This window comes from Erinaceus europaeus, chromosome 16, assembly GCF_950295315.1.
Source record: "Erinaceus europaeus chromosome 16, mEriEur2.1, whole genome shotgun sequence".
In the NCBI taxonomy this organism is placed as follows: Eukaryota; Metazoa; Chordata; class Mammalia; order Eulipotyphla; family Erinaceidae; genus Erinaceus; species Erinaceus europaeus.
Genome location: NC_080177.1, coordinates 76,917,372 through 76,942,657, shown reverse-complemented (window position 1 = coordinate 76,942,657; position 25,286 = coordinate 76,917,372). Strand labels below are relative to the sequence as shown.

The 25,286-nt window shown below is 48.1% G+C and overlaps 1 protein-coding gene across 4 annotated transcripts in view; it reads right to left on the bottom strand.

Annotated features, from left to right (window-relative positions):
* ABCD4 (ATP binding cassette subfamily D member 4) overlaps positions 1–18,492 on the bottom strand; it is a 29,058-nt gene extending 10,566 nt beyond the window's left edge. The window contains exons 1-11 of one of the 4 annotated variants that reach the window (XM_060175466.1): positions 18,319–18,492; positions 13,840–13,958; positions 13,163–13,290; positions 9,163–9,302; positions 7,820–7,936; positions 7,434–7,559; positions 5,932–5,982; positions 4,189–4,283; positions 3,135–3,256; positions 2,935–3,026; positions 2,029–2,109 (exon numbers count right to left, since the gene is read on the bottom strand). In XM_060175466.1, the coding sequence (XP_060031449.1) occupies positions 2,029–2,109; positions 2,935–3,026; positions 3,135–3,256; positions 4,189–4,283; positions 5,932–5,982; positions 7,434–7,559; positions 7,820–7,936; positions 9,163–9,302; positions 13,163–13,290; positions 13,840–13,958; positions 18,319–18,356 (1,109 nt within the window). In that variant the 5' untranslated portion in view covers positions 18,357–18,492. Of the gene's footprint in view, positions 1–2,019; positions 2,110–2,934; positions 3,027–3,134; positions 3,257–4,188; positions 4,284–5,931; positions 5,983–7,433; positions 7,560–7,819; positions 7,937–9,162; positions 9,303–13,162; positions 13,291–13,839; positions 13,959–18,318 lie in introns of those variants that run through there. The other 3 variants (XM_060175465.1, XM_060175467.1, XM_060175468.1) reach the window with 3 other exon arrangements.
* Positions 18,493–25,286: the final 6,794 nt, after the last annotated feature.

Here is a 25,286-nt window from a genome sequence, read left to right as displayed (position 1 = left end):
GGTCTTCATGGTATTTAACATGCATGCTGAACATTCAAGTTTTGTTTAGAAAACTTGAATGGCATTTAGCAAGTAAATATACTTACTATGCTGTTAAGATTTTGTTTAATGTGTTTAATAATTACTGGTTTTTACCATTAGCTTTTAATGTAAAAAGTAAAGTTTTCATTCAGTTTAAAAAGAGAGAGAGAGAGAGAGAGGAGTGGTCCGGGAGGTGGCACAGTGGATAAAGCACTGCACTCTCAAGCATGAGGTCCCGAGTTCAATCCCCAGCAGCACATGTACCAGAGTGACATCTGGTTCCTTCTCTCCTCTCATCTTTCTCATGAATAAATAAAATCTTTGAAAAAAATAAAAAATAAAGAGAAAGGAGATTTCTACTGTTTAAGCCATGCAGTCAGTGCATAAGAAAGTCAGTCACTCTATTATGGTGGCCCTAGCAAGCTCACAGAGAGGTGGGGACGGGGTGCCCACTGTGAGCCAGGCTGGACATGCCCCTTAGTCGGTCCTAACCTGACAAGTCACAGACCTGTCCTGATGTGGCAGACGGGAAACCATGTCAGGTGGCTAAGTCACTTGCATGTGGTCACAGAGCTCAACTTGGTCAATTCTGACGGTGCTGGGAGTTCCTGCTGGCAATGTGATGAGAGGACTGGGAAGAATGAGTCAAGAGGGCCAGGCGGTGACACTCCAGGTTGATCATACACGCTACCATGCACAAGGATCTGAGTTCAAGCCCCTGCTCCACACCTGCAGGGGGCACACTTAACAAATGATGAAGCAGGTCTGCAGGTGTCTCTATCTATCTCTCTATCCCTCCCCCTAAATTTCTCTCTGTCCTATCTAATAAAAAAGGAAAAACTGGCAGTTGGTGGATTCACAATGCTAGCACTGAGCCCCAGAGATCACCCTGGTGACAGTAAAAAAAATTTTAAAAAAGGAATGAGCGTCATGATACTAAACAAACAATTCTGGAGGTCACGGCTCTCCGTGGATGCCAGAACAGCCCCAAACAACAGCAGCCCTAGTTTCTTCCAACTCCGGCACCATCATCTCGGCTGCTGGGCTACCAGCCATAAGACATTTTCCTTCTGAACAGGGCCAACAGTGAAAGCACTAGTTCCTAAGAGAAGAATTGAGTGTAGTTCCCTGGAACCTAGATGGTTTCCACTGCTGGAAGCTTACTCTGTGGCCACAGTGCAAGTGCATTCCAAGAACCATGACAGCTAATCCTCACAACAACCCTAAGAGGAACGTTAACTTTCCCTTTTGGAGAAGAGGAAATAGATTCATAGAACAGTTCAATCACGTGCCCAGGCAAAGCAAGAACAGGAAACAAATTCTCAATGCACAGCAACGTCAGAAATACCCCTGAGTGTACATAGACCCAGGAGTAAAGACACCTGCGGGTTTGAATAAGGCATGAAGAATGCATAAGATCTGCTCTGAGCAAAGGGGCAGAAGACAGGGCTCGCGAGAGTAGGGGGAAAGGGCTGAGATGACAGCATAGTGGATATGCAAAAAGACTTTCATGCCTGAAGCTCAAGGTTACAGGTTCAATTCTCAGGACCACCATAAGCCAGAGCTGAACTCTGGTAAAACAAAAATCAAAACCTAGAAGAGTGAGAAAGAAAAAAAAGAAAGAGGGGTGGGGGTATAGCATAATGGTTATGCAAAGAGACTTTCAAGCCTGAGGCTCTTAAGTCCCAGGTTCAATCCCCCATACCCCTATAAACCAGAGCTGAGCAGTGCTCTGATAAAGAAAAAAAATAAAAAAGGAAAAAAAGAAAAAAAAAAGAGAATGGATACTACTCAGACATCTGTTTTCTCTCAGGCAGAGACAGGTGAGTGTAGTCTGCTTAGCAATAAATTAATACAACAGATGGCAGCTCACTTGCCTTGCAGGGCTCTGCTGCCCAGCTAGGGGAGCGAGGGCTCAGGGCTACTGGGTAAATCCAGGCTGGCAGGTCCAGAGCCCGAGTTCTCTACCATGGCACCACACGCCAGCCCTCTACTCACCTGTCTAAGTCCCACTCGCTGTCATCCGGGGTCTCACCATCGTGCGACTTCAGGGACATGTCCAGCAGAGCCTCCTGGAGCTCCCCGATCCTGGGGAAGGGGTGAAGTCATCTGAGGGAGGTCTGTGCTGGGCCAGGGGAAGGTGGAACTTGGAACCGTTTATCTATTGCATGCTCACTAGGACATGGTGAACCTGGGGTTCCTCCTTCCTTCCTTATTTGTTTATAGGATAGAGACAAAGAGAAATTGAGAGGGAAGAGGAAGATAGAGGAGACACCTGCAGTGCTGCTTTACTGATTGTGAAACTTCTCCCTTACAGATAGGGATCAGGGACCTGATCCTGGGTCCCTGTGCATGGTAATGTGTGTGCTCAATCAGTGGTGCACCATCTTGCTCTGGATTCCTTTTTATTTCTCCCTTTCCTTTTTTTTTTTTTTTAAACCAGAACACTGCTCAGCTCTAGCTTATGATGGGGAATCGAACCTGAGACTTCGAACCCTCAGGCATGAGTCTCTTTGTATAACCATTATGCTGCCTCCCAGCCCCATATTCCTTTTTTTAAAAAAATATTTATTTATTCCCTTTTGTTTCCCTTGTTTTATTGTTGTAGTTATTGTTATTGATGTCGTCATTGTTGGGTAGGACAGAGAGAAATGGAGAGAGGAGGGAAGACAGAGAGGAGGAGAGAAAGACAGACACCTGCAGACCTGCTTCACCGCCTGTGAAGCGACTCCCCTGCAGGTGGGGAGCCGGGGGCTCGAACCAGGATCCTTACACCAGGTCCTTGCGCTTTGCGCCACCTGCGCTTAACCCGCTGCGCTACTGCCCGACTCCCCCCATGTTCCTTTTTCATTCACGCCTCCTAGTGGCACACACACTGCTCAGGAGCAAGTGTGGGGGGTGGCATGACCTCACCTGTGAGTGTAACCGGCCACATCCGAGAGCGTGGTGGAGAGGTCGATGAGTCTGGTGAAGCAGCTGATGAGGTAGATGCACACGAAGGCGTTCTGCACAGGAAGAGCGCGGGACGTGGGGCCCTGACTCCCAGGCCCTGGGGCACTGAGGCCTGGGCCTGTGTCGGAGATCACAGGGGTGTGTGTGTGGGGGATTCTCACCTTGCTGACCAGGGTGCTGAGCTCTGTGGGGCTCAAATCTCCATAGACGCCACTGAAAATGGGGATGGCGATCACCACGTAGCTCAGGATGCTGCCCAGATAGTCAAACGTGTTGATGCCGACTGCCGGAGGGAAGTTGTGTGAGGGCCTGGGGCCACTCACGTGCTGACCCTAGTTATTTCCCCACTGGAGCAGATGTATTCATGTGGGGAGGAAATGGGGAGCACGGGCCTGGGAAGAAGTGTAGTGGCTAAAGTGCTGAATTCTCAAGCATGAGGTCCCAAGTTCAATTCCTGCCATTACGTGTCCTGGTTCTATTTTTCTTATAAACTCATCTTTTTTCCTTTACTATTTCATTTATTTATTTACTGAAAGAGAGATACAAAGTGAAAAAGAGAGGGGCCAGGCGGTGGTGCGCCTGGTTAAGTGCACACATTACAGTGCACAAGGACCTGAGTTCAAGCCCCTGATCCCACCTGCAGGGAGAAAGCTTCACTAGTGGTGAAGCAGGGCTGCGGGTGTCTCCCTGACTCTTTCCCTCCATCTCCCTCTCCTTTCCAATTTCTCCATGTATCTATCCAATAATAAATAAATGAATAAATAAATAAAATTTCAAAGTGAGAGACCAGAGCAGGGCTCAGCTCTGGCTTAAGGTGGTGCTGGGGATTGAACCTGAGACCTCGGAGCTTCAGGTATGAATGTCTTTTGCAGAACCATTATATTGTCTGCCCAGCCCTAACTTAATCTTTTTATATATTTACTGACTTATTATTGGAGACAGAAAGAAAATGAGAGGAATGGAAAAGACAGAGAGGAGAGAGAGAAAGACACCTGTGGCCCCGCTTCACCACCCATAAAGCCCCCCCCTCCATGGCAGGGACCAAAGGCTCGAACCTAAGTCCTTGTGCACTGTAATGTGAGCATTTAACCAGATGTGCCACTGCCTGGCTCCAGTTAATCTTTTTTTTTTTTTCAATTAAATTTTAAAAAGCAAGCAGGAAGCAATATGAAGGGGGCAGGGACTCTCGCAGTTCAGAGGGCTCCATCCACCTACTGTACAGCCAGAGCTCCTTGGACATCAGCTCCCTCTGGGTCTGAAGGAGTCTCTGCAGCCTGCGGTCTGTCCTCATGTGCTCCACATGCCCGGCTCTGGCAAGAAAGGCTGGCATGTCCCTGGGGTTATCTCCTTCACCACACCCTCCTCTAAGGACCAATCCCATCCCATCAAGTCGAGCTTGACCAGAGACATCTTTCTGCCGCTAGCACCCACTCAGTGCCTTCTCTGCTTCCCTTCTCTGCTTCCCCACGGCGGTGAGGGAGGAAAGGATGTCAGCTCTGGACGGGGGCAGACCTGCTTCCTATCTTGGCTCTGGAGCTGCCTCAAGCCCTCTCAGTCTCCTCTTCTGGAGAGCGGAGCTAGTAATGACTGGTCAAAGCTGGTAATATCTACATGACTGGTCGGAGCTGGTAATATCTACATGACTGGTCGGAGCTGGTAATATCTACATGACTGGTCAGAGCTGGTAATATCTACATGACTGGTCGGGCTGGTAATATCTACATGACTGGTCGGAGCTGGTAATATCTACATGACTGGTCAGGCTGGGATTTCCTGAATCTAAAGTGCCCGGCCCATAATGGGCCCTAAGTAAGTCACAGCTGTGATCAGACAAACACGCCAGAGCCGTCTCCTGGGGACGGGTTCTATGCTAGTCAGCCAGTCAGATGAAGAGGCAGATAAAACAGTGACTGTCCTCGAGGTGCTGCGAGCTGGGGGTGGGGTGAGGCAGGAATGTTCATTCTTTTGCCCGGAATGTGGAAAGGATCACACAGCGCGCTTGCAGGGTTCTGGCAGTACAGAAGCCTGACCACCAAGGGGGTCTGGGAAGGCTCCTCGGAGATTGTTGGACGCTGCCAGGGCGGACAGGAATTCCCCAGATGAGCAGGATGAGGGGGAAAGACAGTGGGTGTCGTTCAGATTTTGCAGAGGGTTAAGCGAGGGAGGCTGCAGCAGAAGCCATGCGCCGCTCCCAGAACCAACCTGCTCTCCCTCGAGCTCAGAGCTGGATGAGCAGAGGCTGCGGAGTCCACAAATGACTTAGCACAAGCCGCCGACCAAACTGCAGCTCAGATTCTAGTGTATCTACTATCACTTGCTTGGCGCCTCCAAGTGGTGGAAGTTGCAAATGGCAGCAGAACTGACTGAAGAGCAGAGGCCCCAGAGCTACTAACTAAATCTGTTCAACACAGATGGCTCAGGGAGTCTCTTTTGTGCCTTCCAGCTCTGGGCCCGGCCTAAACTGTGCAAACAGTGACTAAGCAGGCAGGCCCCACACAAGGCAGAGTACAGGGCTGAGTCTCCACCCGAGGGGAGGAATGTGATTTCACAATGCTGCCAGAAGACCAGATATTTGGTGTTTGTGGGAAGCGGGTCTTCTGACTTCCTGAGAGATTCCCTGTTCCCTCCCTCTCTCCCACGTTACAGCGAGCAGCCATCAGCCTAGGCCATCAAGAACTAGCAGAAAAACAAGCCAAAGCAGCGCTTTACAGTCATTAGCAAAGTCAAGAAGCCTTCTTCTCTCGATTCACTTCATCCTTGAAACAAATCTAGGCCCCACGCTTGCCACTACCAACTTCAGAAGCGCATCCTTGAGGCGAAGGAAGAGGCAGACAAAGATGGTGGGGCCACAGCCAAGGGTGAGGGCTCTGGGCTGGGCGCAGTGGTCAGTGCAGGCAACTCCTCCTTCTCCACAAGGACTCCGACAAGGCAGAGGGGTGCCACCCCTGCTCCACTCACCTGAAGAAAGCGGCAGGCTCGGCATTCACGCGGACCTGCATGTGCTTGAACCTGGGAGGGCCGAAGGGAAGCGTGTGCTGACAATGGGCAGTGCTGGCCTACCGTTTCACAGCCAGAGAAGCCCTGGGCCAAGACGAGCTCTAGCCAGGAAGCCAGCTCAGCCTCTTAGCCTGGGTGCCTCAGGCACGGTAAGCCTGAGCTAAGCAGTGCTCTGGTGGGGAGACTTCTTTAAAAAAAAAAAAAAAAAAGAACGAAGAAAACTAAAAGAAATATTGGTAGGACCAGAAGCATGGGAAAAGGCCAACGGGTGATGAGGACGATGGTTAACAGACCCTATTCACAGGGCTGTTCACACATTCTCATCCTCACCGATCTTCCTCGTGGTTCTCTTGATAGGCGACATTCCCACTTGATTTTTTAATTTTATTTATTTATTCACTTTTGTTGCCCTTATTATTTTATGATTGTCATCATTGTTGGATAGGACAGAGAAACATGGAGAGAGGAGGGGAAGACAGAGAGGGGGAGAGAAAGACAGACACCTTCAGACCTGCTTCACCGCCTGTGAAGCGACTCCCCTGCAGGTGGGGAGCCGGGGGCTCGAACAGGGATCCTTACACTGGTCCTTATGCTTTGTGCCACCTGCGCTTAACCCACTGCGCTACCGCCCAACATCCCACTTGATTTTTATCTATGTATTCTTGGCTTTTGTTTTGTTTTGTTTTGTTTTACCAGAGCACTGCTCAGCTCTGGTTTATGGTGCTGCAGGGGATTGAACCTGGGACTTTGGAGCCTCAGGCATGACAGTCTCTTTGCATAACCAATATGCTATCTACCCCTGCCCTTATGTACTTATTCTTTAATTATTTATTTTTCTTCCCCAGAGCAATAAGTTCTGGGTTTTTTTTTTTTAAAGATTTTATTAATTTATTCATGAGAAAGATAGGAGGAGAGAGAAAGAACCAGACATCACTCTGGCACATGTGCTGCCGGGGATCGAACTCAGGACCTCCTGCTTGAGAGTCCAGTGTTTTATCACTGCGCCACCTCGCGGACTACAAGTTCTGGTTTATGATATTGAGGGGTTTCAGCCTGGGACTATGAAATCTCAGGCATGAAAGTCTTTGTGCATAACCATTACGCTTTCTCCTCAGCACAAGGAAGAAGCAGAAAGAATGAGAGAGAGAGAGAGAGAGACTGAGACCCAGACCACGGCACAGAAGCTTCCTTCAGTGTGGTAGGGGGCTGGGCTCAAACCTAGGCCACACACGTGGCAAAGCAGCGCACTATCCAAGGTATTTCCCCAGCCCTCAACATTCCCATGTCAAAGGTGAGGAAGTTGAAGTTTAGAGAGGCCAGAGGCTAAGCCCAAGAGCATTTACTTACTTAAGTAGTTAGTAACTGGCACAGCTGGAATGAACACATGGCCAGTCTTATTCCACAGCCATTCGCTCCATAACCATTAGACTCCCCCCAGAAACCTCAAGGCCGGAGAGACACACCTGAAATCCCCTTCCAGCTTCTCCTGCTGCACCAGCTTCGCCACAATGGGGCCCATCAGCATTTTGTTCACTATGGTCCCCAGGATGAAATAGCCGAAGATGCTCACAGGCCCGAGCCAGCCCGTGCTGGAAGGCGGAGAGAGACGGAGAGCGCGTGAGGTCTCAGCCCCAACACCTGACCCCTCTGCTGCCCAACCCCAGCAGCCTTCGGGGGCCTCTGCTCCCGCCAGGCAGCACCTAGTAGCAGGTTTATGTTGTCAGAGCAGAGAGCGCCAGGATCCCAGACGCTGTGGGGCAAAGGGAGATGAGGGGCTGAGGAGCAGGGAGGAAGATGAGTGACCCCTGGCTGGGAGAGGAAGGGGCTTCAGGAGGAGGGGAGAATTCACCTTTGGACGCACTGGGAAGTGTAATAGACCAGGGTGAAGGGGGAGATGATGAGCTTGCTGGCCATGCTGCTGAGCTGCCGACACAGACGCTCCGCGTCCTGGCTGATGCGCTGGTCCCTGTAACCACGGCAAAGATGAGGAGCTGGACCTGGGGGCCAGGCGTCAGCAGGGAGACAGTAAGCGTTTCCCATCACCCCTCATTCTGGCCTGGCCTTGTGATGCTGTCAGCAACAGCCTTACGGAAGATGGGTTTCCCTGAGGTAGCAAGACCCTCAAGGCTTTTAAAGGAGGGTTCTAGAAAGCAGTTTCTGCTGAGGGAGCCTCTGTTTACCTCTCAGGAGAAGTGGGTACTAGAAGTTCCAGCATCTAAGGGTCCTGAAGCAGAACAAAGCAGATTTCAAAGGGAAATGTGCAAATATAAACAGATTTTCTGGACAGTCCAGAAAGCGATGCTGTGGCCCAGGAGGTGGCACAGTGGAGAAGGCACTGGGCACTCAGGCATGAAGGCCCAAGTTTGATTCCCGGCAGTACACGTGCCAGAGTGATGTTCTGGCTCTCTCCCTCTTTCTTGCTACCTCTCTCGATAAATGAATAATTAAACTCTAAAAAAAATTCCCCCAATTTCTCTTTTACAATCATTTTGACTATCTGGCTACAGAAACTTCTGACAGGTTGAACAGGAAAAGAGGCCTAGAAGGGAAAGGGAAGAGGCAGAAGTCTTCCCGAAATCTTCGCTGGAGGGTCTGGGTGGTGGCACACCCAGTTGATTGCACATGTTAAAATGCACAAGGCTCTGGGTTCGAGGCTCTGGTCTCCCCCACAGCCTATGGGGGGAAGTTGTGTGAACGATGAAGCGGTGTTGCAGGTGTCTCTTTCTTTCTTTCTTTCTTTCTTTCTTTCTTTCTTTCTTTCTTTCTTTCTTTCTCTCTCCATCTATATCTCCCATCCCTCTCAATTTCTCTCTGACTCTATCCAATAAGTACATAAAATATTAGAAAGGAAAGAGAGCTGTGAATAGGTGACAGCATAGGAATTTGATTTCGAGACTGATAATTTTTCATCGCTGCAAATCCAGGAGCTGGCTTTCTAGCTTTGTCTAGTACAGCAGGGAAGCTTTCTTCAGAGGAAACCTGACTTGAAAGCCCAGGATAAGAAAATGGCTAAAAGGGAGTGCTTCCTTTTTTTTTTTTTTGCTTCCTTTCTTGTCTTGTACCCTGCCCACCCCTCCCTCACCCCCACGATCTGATCTAGATCACTGCAATGGGCCCCAAGGGGGTAGCCACAGGGACCCTCCCAGGGCTGAGCCAGACAGACGGAGGCGGCAAGGACCGAGGGGGGCCTACGGGTTATCCACGTCATCCCGCAGCACATTGAGGGTGTAGTACACGCGGCCCCGGAAGTAGAGCTGGTGGAGGTGCTCGGTGAGGTCCTTCCTCCAGCTCACATACAGCAGGTTGCAGGTGAACTGGTCAAAGCTCTTCAGCTGTGCATTGGAGGGGAGAGAAGGAGAAGGGAGGAGGGACTGGTGAGGCTGCCGCTCGCCTGCAAAGCTCGGCCCAGAGCCTGGGGCCGGACGGCCCAGCCCGTTCCAATGACCTCTGTGCACTCGGCTTCTGCCTGTTTACAGTTTACAGTGTCAGGTCACAGCCCCCCCCCCAACACACACACCGCTCAGGTGCTCGTTCTTTCAGGGAAGCTTGAAGAGCTTACCACAGACGGTGCCACCCAGCCCTCCCCGCACCTGCGGCCCTTAGCTTTTCTCTTTTATTTGCCACCAGGGTTATTGCCGAGGCTGTGCCTGCACCACTCCACTGTTCCCAGTCGCTTCCTTTCTTCTATTTTACTCTTTTTTTTTTCTTACAGAGACAGAGAAAAGCAGAAAAGAGAGAGAGAGAGAGACCTTCAGTACTACTCTACTGCTCATGAAGCTTCCCTCTGGAGATGGGGGCTGGGGGCTTGAACCCAGGTCCTTGAGTGTAGTCATATGTGTACCCACCAATGTGCAACCACCCACCCCACCCCACCCTTTAAATTTTTGTTTATCTTTTTTGATATGACAGAGTGAGATTGAGAGGGAAGGGGGAGATTGAGAGGGAGAGAAAAAGATACCCGCAGCCCTGTTTCACTGCTCATGAAGCTTCCTCCCCGAACGTGGGGACCAGGGGCTTGAACCCATATCCTTTTGCATGATAATGTATGCACTTAACTGCCACTGTCTCCCCCTGCCTTTTTTAAAAATATATTTTATTTATTAGACTTTTAAAAAATATTTATTTACCCTTTCATTGTCCTTGTTGTTTTTTATTGTTGTTGTTATTGATGTCATTGTTGTTGGATAGGACAGAGAGAAATGGAGAGAGGAGGGAGAGACAGAGAGGGGGAGAGAAAGACAGACACCTGCAGACCTGCTTCACCGCCTGTGAAGTGACTCCCCTGCAGGTGGGGAGCCGGGGACTTGAACCAGGATTCTTACGCTGGTCCTTGCGCTTTGCGCCACGTGCGCTTAACCTGCTGCACTACCGCCTGACTCCCTTTATTAGACTTTTAAGCCTGAGGCATTGAGGTCCCGGGTTCAATCCCCAGCACCCACCCCTAAACCAGTGCTGAATAGTGCTTTGCTAATAAACAAACAAATAAATGGCATTCAAGTCACTTGCAGCTGGGGAAGTGGTACAGCACTTGAGAGGATGAGTCCCTCCTGAGTTTGATCCCTGGCACTGCATGTGCCAGACTGACGGAGGCTCTGGTTGTCTCTATCTTTATCTCTGTCTCCCTTCCCCACCCCACCAGCACCATTAATTAGAGGAGAAGGCAAGGAACCATCAGCAAAGTATGGTGAGAAGTGGCTTCCCTCACAAAAGCAGGCAGTAAAGCCCAACTCTTGCTGCTTACCATGAAGGAAGGGGCTCCTGTGTGCTCAGCACCAGGGGGCAGCAGTGAGCTCACAGGCTGTGAAGGAACCAGACAGGACTGGAGTGTGAAGAGAGCTGCAGCAGAGAGGCTCCAGCTGTTACTAAGTACAAAGGGCAGAGTTGGTGGAGGAGATGGGAAGGAGAAAACTGAAGAGGACCTGAAAGGGCTGACAAGAGAAAAGCGTGAGAGCATTTGCAAAACAGAAGCAAGTGCAAGGCTGCAGGGGTGCCCGGTGCCGGTGCCGGCAGTGTTACAGTCTCAGACCCAGAGGGGCATCAGCTCTGCCTACAATTCCTGTTTTGTTTTGTTTTTGTTTTTTTTTTTGTATTGGATAGTTGGATAGGAGGACAGAGATAAACTGAGAAAGGAGGGGGAGACAGGGAGAGAGAGAGAGAGAGAGAGACTTGCAGACCTGCTTCACTGCTTGTGAAGCGTTCCCTCCCACAGGTGGGGAGGTGGGGAGGTGAGGGCTCGAACCCCAAGGAATGTGGTAGCATGTGCGTCACCACCTGGCTCTCTCAGCTCCTAGTTTTAAAGTGTTTTTGAGGGAGTCGGGCGGTAGCGCAGCAGGTTAAGCACAGGTGGCGCAAAGAGCAAAGACTGGACTATGATCTCCACCCCCCCAAGCCCCCGGCTCCCCACCTGCAGGGGAGTCGCTTCACACTCAGTGAAGCAGGTCTGCAGGTGTCTGTCTTTCTCTCCCCCTCTGTCTTCCCCTCCTCTCTCCATTTCTCTCTGTCCTATCCAACAACGACGACATCAGTAATAACTACAACAATAAAACAGCAAGGGCAACAAAAGGGAATAAAATAAATAAATTTTTTAAAAAGTGGTTTTGTTTTTTCTCTCTTACATAGGTGGAACTTCAGGAATAAGAAAGGGAGAACACAGGGTGAAACTCGGACAAGTTGTCCTCTCGTGCAACAGAGCCGAGGGCTCTGACGTGGAGGCTGAGAGTACTGGGGACTCAGTGCCCCGTGGAGGAGGTGGATGTGAGTTGGTGCTGGCAGTGATGTGCAGACACCTATCTCAGGAAGATGGGAATAAATCGGACTTAAGTGACAAGAGCTGTCCTACAGATGATTATTTTCCTAAGAAAGTGATCTGCTATCAAAACAAGGGGCTGGGCAATGGCACACCCAGTTGAGCACACACATTACCATGTATAAGGCCTGGTTCAAGCCCCTGATCCCCACCTGCACGGGGAAAGCTTCATGAGCAGTCAAGCAGGGCTGCAAGTGTCTCTCTTTGTCTGTCTCTATCTCTCCCCTTCAATTTCTCTCTGTCCTATCAAAAAAAAAAAAAACATATATATATGGAAAAAAATGGTCACCAGGAGTAGTGGATTTGTCAAACCATGGTAAGAGGCCAGGCGGTGGCACAGCTGGTTAAGTGCACACACATTACAGTGCACAAGGACCCAGGTTCAAGCCCCTGGTCCCCACCTGCAGGGGGAAAGCTTCACAAGTGGTGAAGCAGGGCTGCTTGTGTCTCTCTGTCTCTCTCCCTCTCTCCTCTCAATTTCTTTCTGTCTCTATCCAATAATAAATAAATAAAAATTTAAAAAAGAAATTACAAGACCTGGTGATAACCTTGGTGGCAATAATTATTTAAAAAAAAAAGTTCTTTTTGTGACTGGGGAAATAGCTAAACTGGTAGAGTATCACTTTCATGCCTGAGGCTCCTGGTTCAAGCTGTGTCACGTATGTAGCGAAGTGGTGCTGACTTCTGTCTCTCTCTTCTCTGCCTCGTGTGAAGTGCCCCCACCCCCCACTGGTAAATGAAAAAAAAAAGTTGTTTTTTTTTTTAATAAGTAGAAGTAGGTGGTCCAGGAGGTGGCCCAGTGGATAAAGCATGGGGCCCTCAAGCAAAAGGTCTCTAGTTAAACCCCTGGCAGCACACGGGGGTGATGTCTGGTTCTCGTTCTCTCTCTCCTATCTTTCTCATTAACAAATAAAATCTTTAAAGAAGAAGAAAGAGGAAGAGGAGAAGGAGAAATAGACGTAGGACTGAGAAGACAGTATAGTGATTATGCAAAAAGACTTTTATGCCTGAGTTTCTGAAGACTCAGGTTCAATCCCCAGCACCATAAAAGCCAGAGCTAAATAGTGAACTCATTAAAAAAGAAAAAAAAAAAAAAAAGTAAAAGTAAATAAACAGTTCATTTGATCTCCTTGAAGCAAGAATTCGGAGACGGCAAAGCTCAGTAATTATCTCTACTAAATATTGAATTAAACCAAATCCTCATGCCTAAAGCTTCAAACAGTCAAGGAACTGGTTCCAAGTGGGCCCAGAGCAAGAGCTACAAGTTACAGGAAAAGGAAGGGAACACACCCTCCTAGCTTGGCTCCTGCTTCCTGGTGGAAAGTCTCTCTGCATTTCCTCTCAAACTGGCCAGGAGAGGAACAGAGACACAGGAGAAGATCTTACCATGGAGTTGAGGACGATGAGCACAACAGCCAGGAACGTCAGGCTCTTAAACCCATCCAAGTCTTTGTTTCCCAGGACTCCATAGTACTGACTGGGAATCAGGCCAACCTGGTAGATCACCAATTGTTCTGGGGGAGAGAGGAGTCAGAAATCATTGACGAAGCACAAGAAAGGAGCAGGAGGGCCTCCTCGTGAGTCTTATCTAATCAACCCGAGTGGTCCGAGAGAGTAGTGCCAGGGAAGAGAACAGGATTTGTAAGCATGAGGTCCTGAGATCCATCCCTGGTACCACGTGTCCGGGTGACGCTCTCTCTCTCAATAAATAAATAAGGTTCAAAAAGAAAGAAGGGGGAGGCGGGCAGTAGCACAGCAGGTTAAGCCCATGTGGCGCAAAGCGCAAGGACCGGCATAAGGGTCCCGGTTCGAGCCCCTGGCTCCCCACCTGCAGGGGAGTCGCTTCACAAGTGAAGCAGGTCTGCAGGTGTCTGTCTCTCTCTCCCCCCTCTGTCTTCCCCTCCTCTCTCCATTTCTCTCTGTCCTATCCAACAACAACAATAACAACTACAACAATAAAACAAGGGCAACAAAAGGGGATAAGTATTTTTAAAAAGAGAGGGAAGGAAGAAACCCCCCAGCAGGACTGTCCTCCCCCTCAAAGTCTGGGCTCACTCACTCACCCAGTAGGGCCACACACAAAAGGGTCAGGAACATCAAGGCATTCTGTGATGACCAAGAGGGAAATAAAACCCTCTGTATCTGTAGGAACCGCTTGAGAAATTGCACATCTAGCCTGGGCCTGAAGAAGCAAGGCAAGAGAAAAAGAAAGACACCCAAGAGGGCAGTGGTCAAGACACTGTCGTACAGGGGTCTGAGCCCTGCCGAAGGACTGGCTTCCGAAAGCCATATAAAGGAAGACTCCAATAGATAGGAGCTGGCATCACTCAACATTATCAAGACCTCACGTACGACTCTGAATGTCGTCTATGAATTCAATGTGAAAACCAACCAAAGGCGGTGGAGATAGCATACTGGTTATGCAAAGGGACTCTTATGTCTGAGGCTCTGAATCCCAGGTTCAATCCCCTGCACTATCTTAAGCCAGAGCTGGTTAAAATATAAATAAATAAATAAAAATGAAAGCCAATCAAAAGCAGGACTTCTCTGAGTAAATTTATGTGGACATACAAAAACCCCTGAGTAGCTTTGGTAATTGTGAAGAACAGGAGGATGATAAGATGTAAGCCACCAGTTTATTAAGATGTGTATTACAGAGCTGAATAACAAAGACCAGTGGGTTAGAAACTAAAACAAACGAAAGCAGACAGAGACCTATGTTTGCCTGGGCACATAATAGATGGACATCACAAAAGCGAGGGGCCAGGTGGTGGCACACCTGGTTGACTGCACGTTACAGTAAGGACCCAGGTTCAAGCCCCCAGTCCCCACCTGCAGGGGGAAAGCTTTGCGAGTGGTGAAGCAGGGCTGCGGGTGTCTGTCTGCCTGTCTCTCCTTCCCTCTCCCCTCTTGATTTTTGATAGTCTCTATCCAATGAATAAATAAAGATAATTAAAGAAATTAAGTGAGCATAAAAGGACATGTTAATACTAGTTAATTGCCAACATTTGTGATACCATGTGTACAACCAGCATATTCCACATGTGTTTTATGTGAATTAACTCATTTAATCACCACAATCTTAAGAGATGAAGACACACGCTATTTTCTGGGTAAGTAAGTGAGGTGAGAGGTTACGTTACTTGTACTCTAAGTTGATGAGGGCTTACAAATCTGGCTCTAAGAATATGTGCCCTAACTACATTAAACAGCTTCTCTAATTTTTAACTATTAATTAATTAATCATTGAAAATTCCAGAGAAAAAATTTAGGTAACTATTTCAAACCATTTATAAAAGAGAAGCTTTAAACAAACAAACAAAAAATGGAGTCGGTGGTAGCACAGCGGGTTAAGCACAGGTGGTGCAAAGCGCAAGGACCAGCGTAAGGATCACAGTTCCAGCCCCCGGCTCCCCACCTGCAGGGGAGTCTCTTCACAGGCGGTGAAGCAGGTCTGCAGGTGTCTATCTTTCTCTCCCCCTCTCTGTCTTCCCCTCCTCTCTCCATTTCTCTCTGTCCTATCCAAAAGTGTGAAAAAAATATACTAGTTGACAGATGGAAATGTAGAACTTTTGAATGAAGATGTCTCAATTATGCTGAAGTAGGAAGGTATTTATTTCTCCACTAGGAGACCAAAGATGGAACAACTCAGAGGAATATTGGTAGATTTAGTTAAATCAGAATTCAGTATTTTATTCAGGGCCGGGGGAAATACCTCGACATGTTGTAGCACAGAATGTACATGCCTGAGCCTGAGGATTGAGGCTTCAATCCTAGCACCACCATAAGCCAGAACTCAGTGGCGTTCTCATCTCTCCCTGTGTGTCTCTCTCTTGCTCATAAAAATAGGTAAATATCGGGGCCAGTCGGTGGCACACCTGGTTAAGCGCATACATTACAATGTACAAGGAACTAAGTTCAAGCCCCCCAGCCCCCACCTGCAGGGGGAAGCTTCACAAGAGGTGAAGCAGAACTGTAGGTGTCTGTCTCTCTCCCCCTCCTTTCTCAATTTATCTTTGTACCCAATACTGAATAAATAAAAATATTTAAAAACAAAGATAATGTCCTATGTGTACTTGTACAGAATGTGTATTCTGCTACAAAAAAAAAAAAGCTAGCGATCAGGTGGTGGCCCACCTGACTGGGCGCACATGTTGCAATGCTCAAGGACCAGGGTTTGAGTCCCCAGTCCCCAGCCGCCCCAAGGGGAAAGCTTTGCCAGTGGTGAAGCAGTGTGGCAGGTGTCTCTCTGTTTCTCTCCCTTCTCTATTACCCCCTTCCCTCTCAATTTCTGGCTGTCTCTATCAAACAAACAAACAAACATAATTTAACAAAATAGATAAATATTTTGTCATAACTAAAGCTTCACCACTCCAGGATGACTTTTTCAGAGAGAGAGAAACAGGTAGTGAGAGAGAATGGACGAGATCACAGCACTGACGCTTCCGCAAGACTCAAACCTGGGACGCGCACAAGGGAAAGCAGCACACTACCTACGTAAGCTGTTTTGTCACCCAATTCAATACATTTTTAAAAGAACGAAGGGAGGGGAGTCAGGCAGTAGTGCAGTGGGTTAAGCGCATGTGGCGCAAAGTGCAAGGACCAGCTTAAGGATCCCAGTTCAAGCCCCCAGCTCCCCACCTACAGGGGAGTCACTTCACAAGCGGTGAAGCAGGTCTGCAGGTGTCTGTCTTTCTCTCCCCCTGTCTCCCCTCCTCTCTCCATTTCTCTCTCTCCTATCCAACAACAACGACAACAACAATAAAACAACAAGGGCAACAAAAGGGAATAAATAAATAAATGATGATTAAAAAAAAGAAAACAAATGAAGCCAGACATTGCGGTGATGTGGAGAAACGAACCTTCATGCTTCGCTGTTCATGTGACTATGCCAGGGAACAAAAGTTAGCAGCATTAAGTATAAACTAGTATTCTACCCCCGTGTGAATAACGGGGGGGGGGACGTGTCCACAGAGAGACATGCACTAGCATTGGTGGTGACTACAAACTGGAAGCCATCTGTGTCCCGCTCTGGGAATGGCTAAGGAAACTGGCTAATGCACTCAGCAGGTGCAACGCCACGCACACTAGTGAAGACTAGGTCACCAGCAACTCAGTGCTGGGTAAAATGATGATGATGTACACACGGATGGTCGCCAACAACTCAGTGCTGGGTAAAATGATGATGATGATGGTGATGATGTACACATGGATAGCCGCCAGCAACTCAATGCTGGGTAAAATAATAATGATGATGGTGATGTACTGCACGGATGGTCGCCAACAACTCAGTGCTGGGTAAAATGATGATAATGATGGTGATGATATACACACGGATGGTTGCCAACAACTCAGTGCTAGGTAAAATGATGACGATGGTGATGATGTACTGCACAGATGGTCGCCAACAACTCAGTGCTGGGTAACATAATGATGATGACGGTGATGATATACACACGGATGGTCGCCAACAACTCAATGCTGGGTAAAATAATAATGATGATGGTGATGTACTGCACGGATGGTCGCCAACAATTCAGTGCTGGGTAAAATAATGATGATGATGGTGATGTACTGCACGGATGGTCGCCAACAACTCAGTGCTGGGTAAAATAATGATGATGATGGTGATGATATACACATGGATGGTCGCCAACAACTCAGTGCTGGGTAAAATAATGATGATGATGGTGATGTACTGCACGGATGGTCGCCAACAACTCAATGCTGGGTAAAATAATGATGATGATGGTGGTCCGGGAGGTGGCGCAGTGGATAAAGCATCGGACTCTCAAGCATGAGGTCCTGATTTCAATCCCAGGCAGCACATATACCAAGGTGATGCCTGGTTCTTTCTCTCTCCTCTTATGTTTATCACTAATAAATAAACAAAGTCTTTAAAAATAATAACAATGATGGTGATGGTGACGTTATTTTTTAAATTCATTTATTTTAACAAAGGAGAGAGACAGACAGATAAAGAGAATGAGAGAGATGAGGGCACTGCTCAGCTCTACCTTACGGTGGTGCTAGGGATTGAACCTGAGGCCTCAGAGTCTCAAGCAAGAAAGTCTTTGCATAACCATTATACTATCTCCTTAATCCTAAATGGCAGGTTATTTATCTAAATTCAAAACCACTCTTTCCAGATAACATACAAGCAAACTGCTGTAAGGTGGAATGTAAAAACACTCACTTAAAACAGGGCCAGGCAGTGGCGCACCTGGTTAAGCGCTCACATCACAGTGCACAAGGACCCGGGTTCAAGCCCCCAATCCCCACCTGCAGAGGGGACACTTCACAAGTGGTGAGATAGGGCTGCAGGTGTCTCTCTGCTTCTCTATCTCCCCTTTCCTCTCCATTTCTGTCTCTATCCACAATAAATAAATATATTGGGGGGGGGGAGCACTCATTTAATACCCCAGAGCAGATGTCCGAGAAAGAAATCGAAATGGGATCGAGAGTCAGGAGCAGATAATAGTGTCATCAGAGGTCTCGCACCGCTCACAGTTCCAGCCCGTTTCCCCCGCCGCCCCGCTCACCTGGCGCCTGCCCGCGGCGCGGACCCGGGGGCCGCCATGACCCGGCTCGCCCGACCCCGGCGCCGCCGCTCCCGCCTGCCCGCTCCGGGCGGAGTCCGCGGCCCGGGGCCGCCTGAGAGGGGCGGGGCGGGGCCCGGCGACCACAGAGACGGGCGGATAGAGAGGAAGTCGGCGGCTGCGGGCCGCTCCCGGAAGCGATAGATTCTGCCGCAGAAACGAAGAGCGCTGAGCCGCGCGTTCTGAGCACCCGGCCGCGCTGAGAGCGCCCTCTCGTGGACCGGCGCGGTTTCCTCTCGGACTAGAGGACAAGATAGGGCTGAGAACTGACCAAGGTGTTTGGCTTTGTTTTGTTTAGTGTGTTTGTTTTAACTAGTTTTGACATGCATTTTAGACTCTGACTACAGATATTCTCCCAAAGAAACCAGGATTATCTTTTTTTTTAATGTTCCTTTTTAAATTTTTTTTATATTAGCTTTATTTATTTATTGGATAGAGACAGCCAGAAATTGAGAGGGGATGGTAAGATAGAGAGGGAGAGAGACAGACAGACACCTGCAGCCCTGTTGCACCACTTTTTCTTCTAGCGTTTGCCCTTCTTCCGTAGCCAGTTAAATGGCTTTGAAAGTGACTGGGATCCATGTGGATTCAGTCGGCTAGGAAGGATCGTCAGTTTCCCCAATGAATGGGATGCACCACGAGAAGGTCGATCCAATGCACCCCAGTTGCACCGCTCATGAAGCTTTCCTCCTGCAGGTGGGGACCAGGGCCTTGACCCTGGGTCCTTTCGCACTGTAACATGTGCGCTCAACCAGGTGCGCCACCACCTGGCCCCCCAGGATTATCTTTTAACAAGATAAACCAGGCAAGGGAAGATATAAATCAGTGAAAGCACTCTTGCATGCCCAGAAGTCCCAGGTTCAATCTCTGGCTGGTCACCACATGCCAGGGTTGAGCAATGCGCTGGGCTCTCTTGTTCGCTCGTTCATTCATTCATTCACTCATTCATTCTACCAGAGCGCTGCTGAGCTCTGGCTTATGGTGGTATTGGGAATTGAACCTGGGACCACTGGGACCTCAAACGGGAAAGTTGGTTGTGCAACCACTGACTGGTGCTGTCTCCCTCACCTTTATTCAATTTCTCCCCCCACCCCCATGAAAAAAAACCTAATCTAAACAAGGGCAACAACAATACAGACCAGGTTCCTGCTTGCAGTCGGAATACAATTATTCAGATTCATGGCTAAATGAGTAAGTCCTCCCTGTGGCCGTCACTGGTTGGCCTCTCTGTTTCAGACTTGGGCTCTTTGCTGTTGCAGTTATCTAGGCTTAGATCACTATTCCCCTTAGACTAGACCTTCCCAGGGCTAATTCATTTTCCTAGTTAAAAAGTTACCTACTCACCACCATCTAGAATGCGTTGCTCCATCCCCTCACCTCTGGTGCACTACACTTCTATCTTCTTCATAATATTTATCACTGTGTGGAATCATCTTTTTTCTCCTTGCATATACTGTCTTCCTCGATAAGGATAAATGTCTGAACAAAAGGTGCCCCTAGCTCACTGCTGTAGTCCCATTATCTAGAACACTGTCCCTATATAGCAAGTGCTTAATAAACATTTGTTGGATGGGGAGGGCGGTAGCACAGTGGCAAAGTGCAAGGACCCGGTGTAAAGATCCAGGTTCGAGCCCCTGGCTCCCCGGCTCCCCACCTGCAGGGGAGTCGCTTCACAAGCGGTGAAGCAGGTCTGCAGGTGTCTATCTTTCTCTCCCCTTGTCTGTCTTCCCCTCCTATCTACATTTCTCTCTGTCCTATCCAACAACAATGATAACAATGACAATAACAACAACAACAACAATAAACAACAAAGGCAACAAAAGGGAAAAAAATGGCTTCCAGGAAAGTGGATTCATAGTAGTGCAGGCACCGAGCCCCAGCAATAACGCTGGAGGCAAAAAAAAAAAAAGTTGGCTGTTGAGTGAATGAAATGCTTGTCAGCTAAATGGGAAAGGAGAACACAAACAAGCAAGCTGAGGGGAGAGTGACTCTGACTCGGCACACAGCGTAAGCTCTGTAAACCTGAGGCCGCAGGTTCCATGTTGTGGCCTGTCTATAACTCTCTCTCTCTCTCTCTCTTTTGCTCTTAAATAAATAAATAAATCTTTGAAAAGAACAGAAGAAACAGGACTCTGTCTTGCCATGCCTGGCCCCAGATTTGAGCCCTGACATGGGTGGTGACATGTTGCCAGGAGAAACGCCATGCCAGGGAACCTCGGCCTCCCTCAGCGCGGATCCAGCTGAATGAAAAGGCGACCCAGGGTGGTCCAGGAAGTGGCGCAGTGGATAAAGCACTGGATTCTCAACCATGAGGTCCTGAGTTCAATCCCCAGCAGTACATGCACCAGAGTGATGTCTGGCTCTTTCTCTCTTCTCTTGTTTCTCATTAATAAATAAAATATTTAAAAAAGGGGGGGTGGTGGTGGCACACCTGGTTGAGCACAAGGGCCCAGTTCAAGCCCCCAGGCCCCACCTGCAGGGGGAGTGCTTTGCAAGTGATGAAGCAGTGTTGCGGGTCTCTCTCCCTCTCTATCACCCCCTTACGTTTCGATTTCTGGCTGTCTCTATTCAGTAAATAAAATAAAGATAATTAATATAACATGATATGCTGGTTCTCTCTTTCCTCCTCTCTTTCTCACATAAGTAAATAAATCCAAAAAAAAAAAAAGAAAAGAAAAAAACCTGGACTTCAGAGACAGATCGAAGTGGTTAAAATCTTTGCTCTAGGGGGCTGGGCGGTAGTGCAGAAGGTTAAACACATGTGGCGCAAAGCGCAAGGACCAGCCTAAGAATCCTGTTTCAAGCCCCTGGCTCCCCACCTGCAGGGGAGCCCCTTCACAGGCGGTGAGGCAGGTCTGCAGGTGTCTGTCTTTCTCTCCCCCCTCTCTGTCTTCCCCCTCCTCTCTCCATTTCTCTCTGTCCTATCCAACAACCACAGCTATAACAGCAATAATAATAACCACACTAAAGGCAACAACGAGGGCAAGAAAATGGGAAAAATAGCCTCCAGGACCAGTGGATTCATAGTGCAGGCACTGAGCCCCAGCAATAACCCTGGAGGCAAAAAAAAAAAAAAAAAAAAAACAACTTTGCTTTAGTGGTCAGGAGATGGTGCAGTGGATAAAGCATTGGACTCTCAAGCATGAGGTCCTGAGTTCAATCCCTGGGAGCACATGTACTAGAATGATGTCTGGTTCTTTCTCTCTCTCTCCCCTCCTATCTTTATCATTAATTAATATATATATATATATATTTTTTTTTTTAAAATCTTTGTTCTACCATTCAATACCTGCGTGACTTTTGGGCAAACTGCCTCGGTTTCTTCTCTGTGAAACGGAGTGATAGTCCTTCCATCAGAATTGTGATAAAATACCCCAAGTATTTTATAGCTGACAGTAGTCAGGATTAAATGCTCTTTATGTAGTAATACATTTTTTTTTGTTTTTAATTAGTTTTAAAATTAAGATTTAAAAAACAGACTGTAGAAAAAAAATTTCTTTTCACGACCAAGTGGCTGGGAAGATAGCACAGTGGTTCTGCCAAAGGCTTTTATGCTTGAGGCTCTGATGTCCCAGGTTTGATCCCCAGCACTATGATAAGTGAGAGCTGAGCAGGGCTCTAGTAAAAAAAAAAAAAGAAAAAAAAAAAAAAGAATTCATACAGGGTGGGTGCATATGCAGGAGTGACTCCATCCTTCTTGTAAGCTTCACAGGCCTGTGGCTGATGATGATCCTATTCTAGGAAGAGAGTCGGCATAGTGTCAGCATCGCCAATGCACACACGTATTCCTGAAGCCGCAAACACCATCATTCATCTTGACTGAACAGAGGAGCGCGTGACGCGCTTCTGGGGCCGTACTGTCAGCATTCCTTCATAAGCCTGTTGCTAGATGGGTAGGACACTAGGGCGGACGTGCTTTCAGTGGGCTGGAAGAAGACCACAGAAAACAAGCGTGTGTGTGGACCTGCTCACCCTGGCTGGTGGTCCCCCGGGGTAAGTTTCTCTTAGCAAATCACTGCATGAGTCCCCTGAACATGCCTGCTTCCTTGCCTCAAGTTACCTTCTCAGTTGGAGGGAGTTTATTTTGTCCCCACAGTTGAACAGAAGTGCATATAATGAAAAGGCGGCTAGGGGCCAGGCGGGGGATACCCTCTAGAGCACACTACTGATTGAGCAGAGCAGCTCATGACACGTTTCTGGGGCCGATAAGGAGAGAGTCAGGTTCAGGGCTGGGGAAACGGCTCACTTGGATAGTGTGTCCCTTTACTATGCGTGTGCCACCGCATTAAAGGAATTTTTGGTGCTGTGGTCTCCCTCCTTACCACTCCGTCTTAAAAAACAAAAACAAACAAGAAACCTGGGTTCAAGCATCATAAGCCATGAAGCAGTGCTGCAGGTGACTCTCTCTTCTCCCTCCCTCCTTTACCCCCTCCTTGCCTCTCTCTTTCCCTCTCAACTTCTCTCTGGTCCTATCAAAAATGAAAAGAAGGAAAGAAGGAAGGAAGGAAGGAAGGAAGGAAGGAAGGAAGGAAGGAACGAAGGAAGGAAGACAAAGAAAGGGAAAATGGCTGCTAGGAATGGTGTAGTTATGCAGGCATTGAGCCCTAGCACTATCCTTAATGAAAAAGAAAAAAAGGGGCCAGACGGTGCAGCAGGTTAAGCACACATCCTACTTGGCGCAGGACCTGCACAAGGATCCCAGTTCCAGCCCCCAGCTCCCCACCTGCAGGGGAATCAATTCACAAGCAGTAAAGCAGGTCTGCAGGTGTCTTTCTCTCTCCCTCTCTCCCTCCCGTTCCTCTCTCTCAATTTCTCTCTGTTCTACCTAATAAAATGGGAAAAAATGTCTTGCCAGGAGCAGTGGATCCATAGTGCCAGCACAGAGCCCCTCTGATAACCCTGGAGGCAAAAAAAAAGGGGGGAATCAGGTGGTAGCGCAGCGGGTTAAGCGCACGTGGCACAAAGTGCAAGGACCAGAGTAAGGATCTAGTTTGAGCCCCGGCTCCCCACCTGCAGGGGAGTCACTTCACAGGCTGTGAAGCAGGTCTGCAGGTGTCTGTCTTTCTCTCCCCCTCTCTGTCTTCCCCTCCTCTCTCCATTTCTCTCTGTCCTGTCCAACAATGACATCAATAACAACAATAATAACTACAACAACAATAAAAAACAACAAGGGCTGTGATCCTGGAAGTGGTGCAATGGTAAAGCTTTGGACTCTCAAGCATGAGGTCCCGAGTTCGATCCCCGGCAGCACATGTGCCAGAGTGATGTCTGGTTCTTTCTCTCTCCTCTTATCTTTCTCATAAATAAATAAAATCTTTAAAAAAAAAAGGGTGACAAAACAGTATAAATAAATATTTTAAAAGAGAGAGAGAGAAAGAGAAAAGGCAGCCTAGAGTGGTGAAATTATGCATGCATCAGAATCCACCTTAGAAAAAATAAACAAATAAAACCACCCCACAATCTCACCACTGGAAGGCCAAGAAATTAAGAGACCTGTATTCCAGTCCACACTCCCCACTTAGCATCAGAGTAGGGCTGCCTGTTAAAATATTTGTCACATGCAAGGTCGGTGGGAGAGCTCATCTGGTGGGACACCTGCATTGCCAGCGGGTGTGTTGTTCAGGTTTGAGCACCCAGCTCACCACATGGCAGTATTAGGGCACTGGAGGAAGCTTCTGTGCTGTGGTCTCTTTCTCTCTCTAAATCTTGCTTTCTGGGAGTCGGACTGTAGTGCAGCGGGTTAAGCGCAGGTGGCGCAAAGCACAAGGACCGGCATAAGGATCCCAGTTCGAACCCTGGCTCCCCACCTGCAGGGGAGTCACTTCACAGGCGGTGAGGCAGGTCTGCAGGTGTCTGTCTTTCTCTCCTCCTCGCTGTCTTCCCCTCCTCTCTCCATTTCTCTCTGTCCTATCCAACAACGACAACAACAATAATAACTACAACAATAAAACAACAAGGGCAACAAAAGGGAATAAATAAAATAAATATTTAAAAATAAATAAATAAATCTTGCTTTTTCTGTCTGAAAAAATAATGCTGTCCTATATTGGTAAAACCCCTGCAATCACAAAACAGAACAAAGGAAAAAGAAATATATATCTCAATATTTAAGATACTATATATGATACTAAAGACTTCACTACGTATGTGATGTCCAAATTTAATTGGGTTCCAGTATTTTCATTTGCTCAAAATAGCAACCTTCCAGCTTGGCACATTGACCAAGTGTAATTTGAACTTCCCTTGTGGTGGGGATTAAATAAAGTCTTCAGGTAAAGTGCTTAGTACAGCAAAGGACACTTGGTAAAGGCCCAATGAGTGAGCCAGTAGAACCCATAATACTTGCTTTTAATTTCATTCTCTCCTGGAGCATTAAGATATAATCCATAAAGTAGATTTATAAACAAGAGGCTCAGAAATGCATCGGGGAGTCGGGCTGTAGCACAGCGGGTTAAGCGCAGGTGGCACAAAGCACAAGGACCGGCATAAAAATCCCGGTTCTAACCCCGGCTCCCCACCTGCAGGGGAGTCGCTTCACAGGCGGTGAAGCAGGTCTGCAGGTGTCTGTCTTTCTCTCCTCCTCTCTGTCTTCCCCTCCTCTCTCCATTTCTCTCTGTCCTATCCAACAACGACAACAACAATAATAACTACAACAATAAAACAACAAGGGCAACAAAAGGGAATAAATAAATAAAATAAATATTAAAAAAATTAATAAAAAAAAGAAATGCATCAGTTGGGAGTCGGGCAGTAGCACAGCAGGTTAAGTACATGTGGCGCAAAGTGCAAGCACCGGTGTAAGGATCCTGGTTTGAGCCCCAGCTCCCCACCTACAGGGGAGTCACTTCACAAGCAGGTCTGCAGGTGTCTCTCTTTCTCTCCCTCTCTGTCTTTCCCTCCTCTCTCCGTTT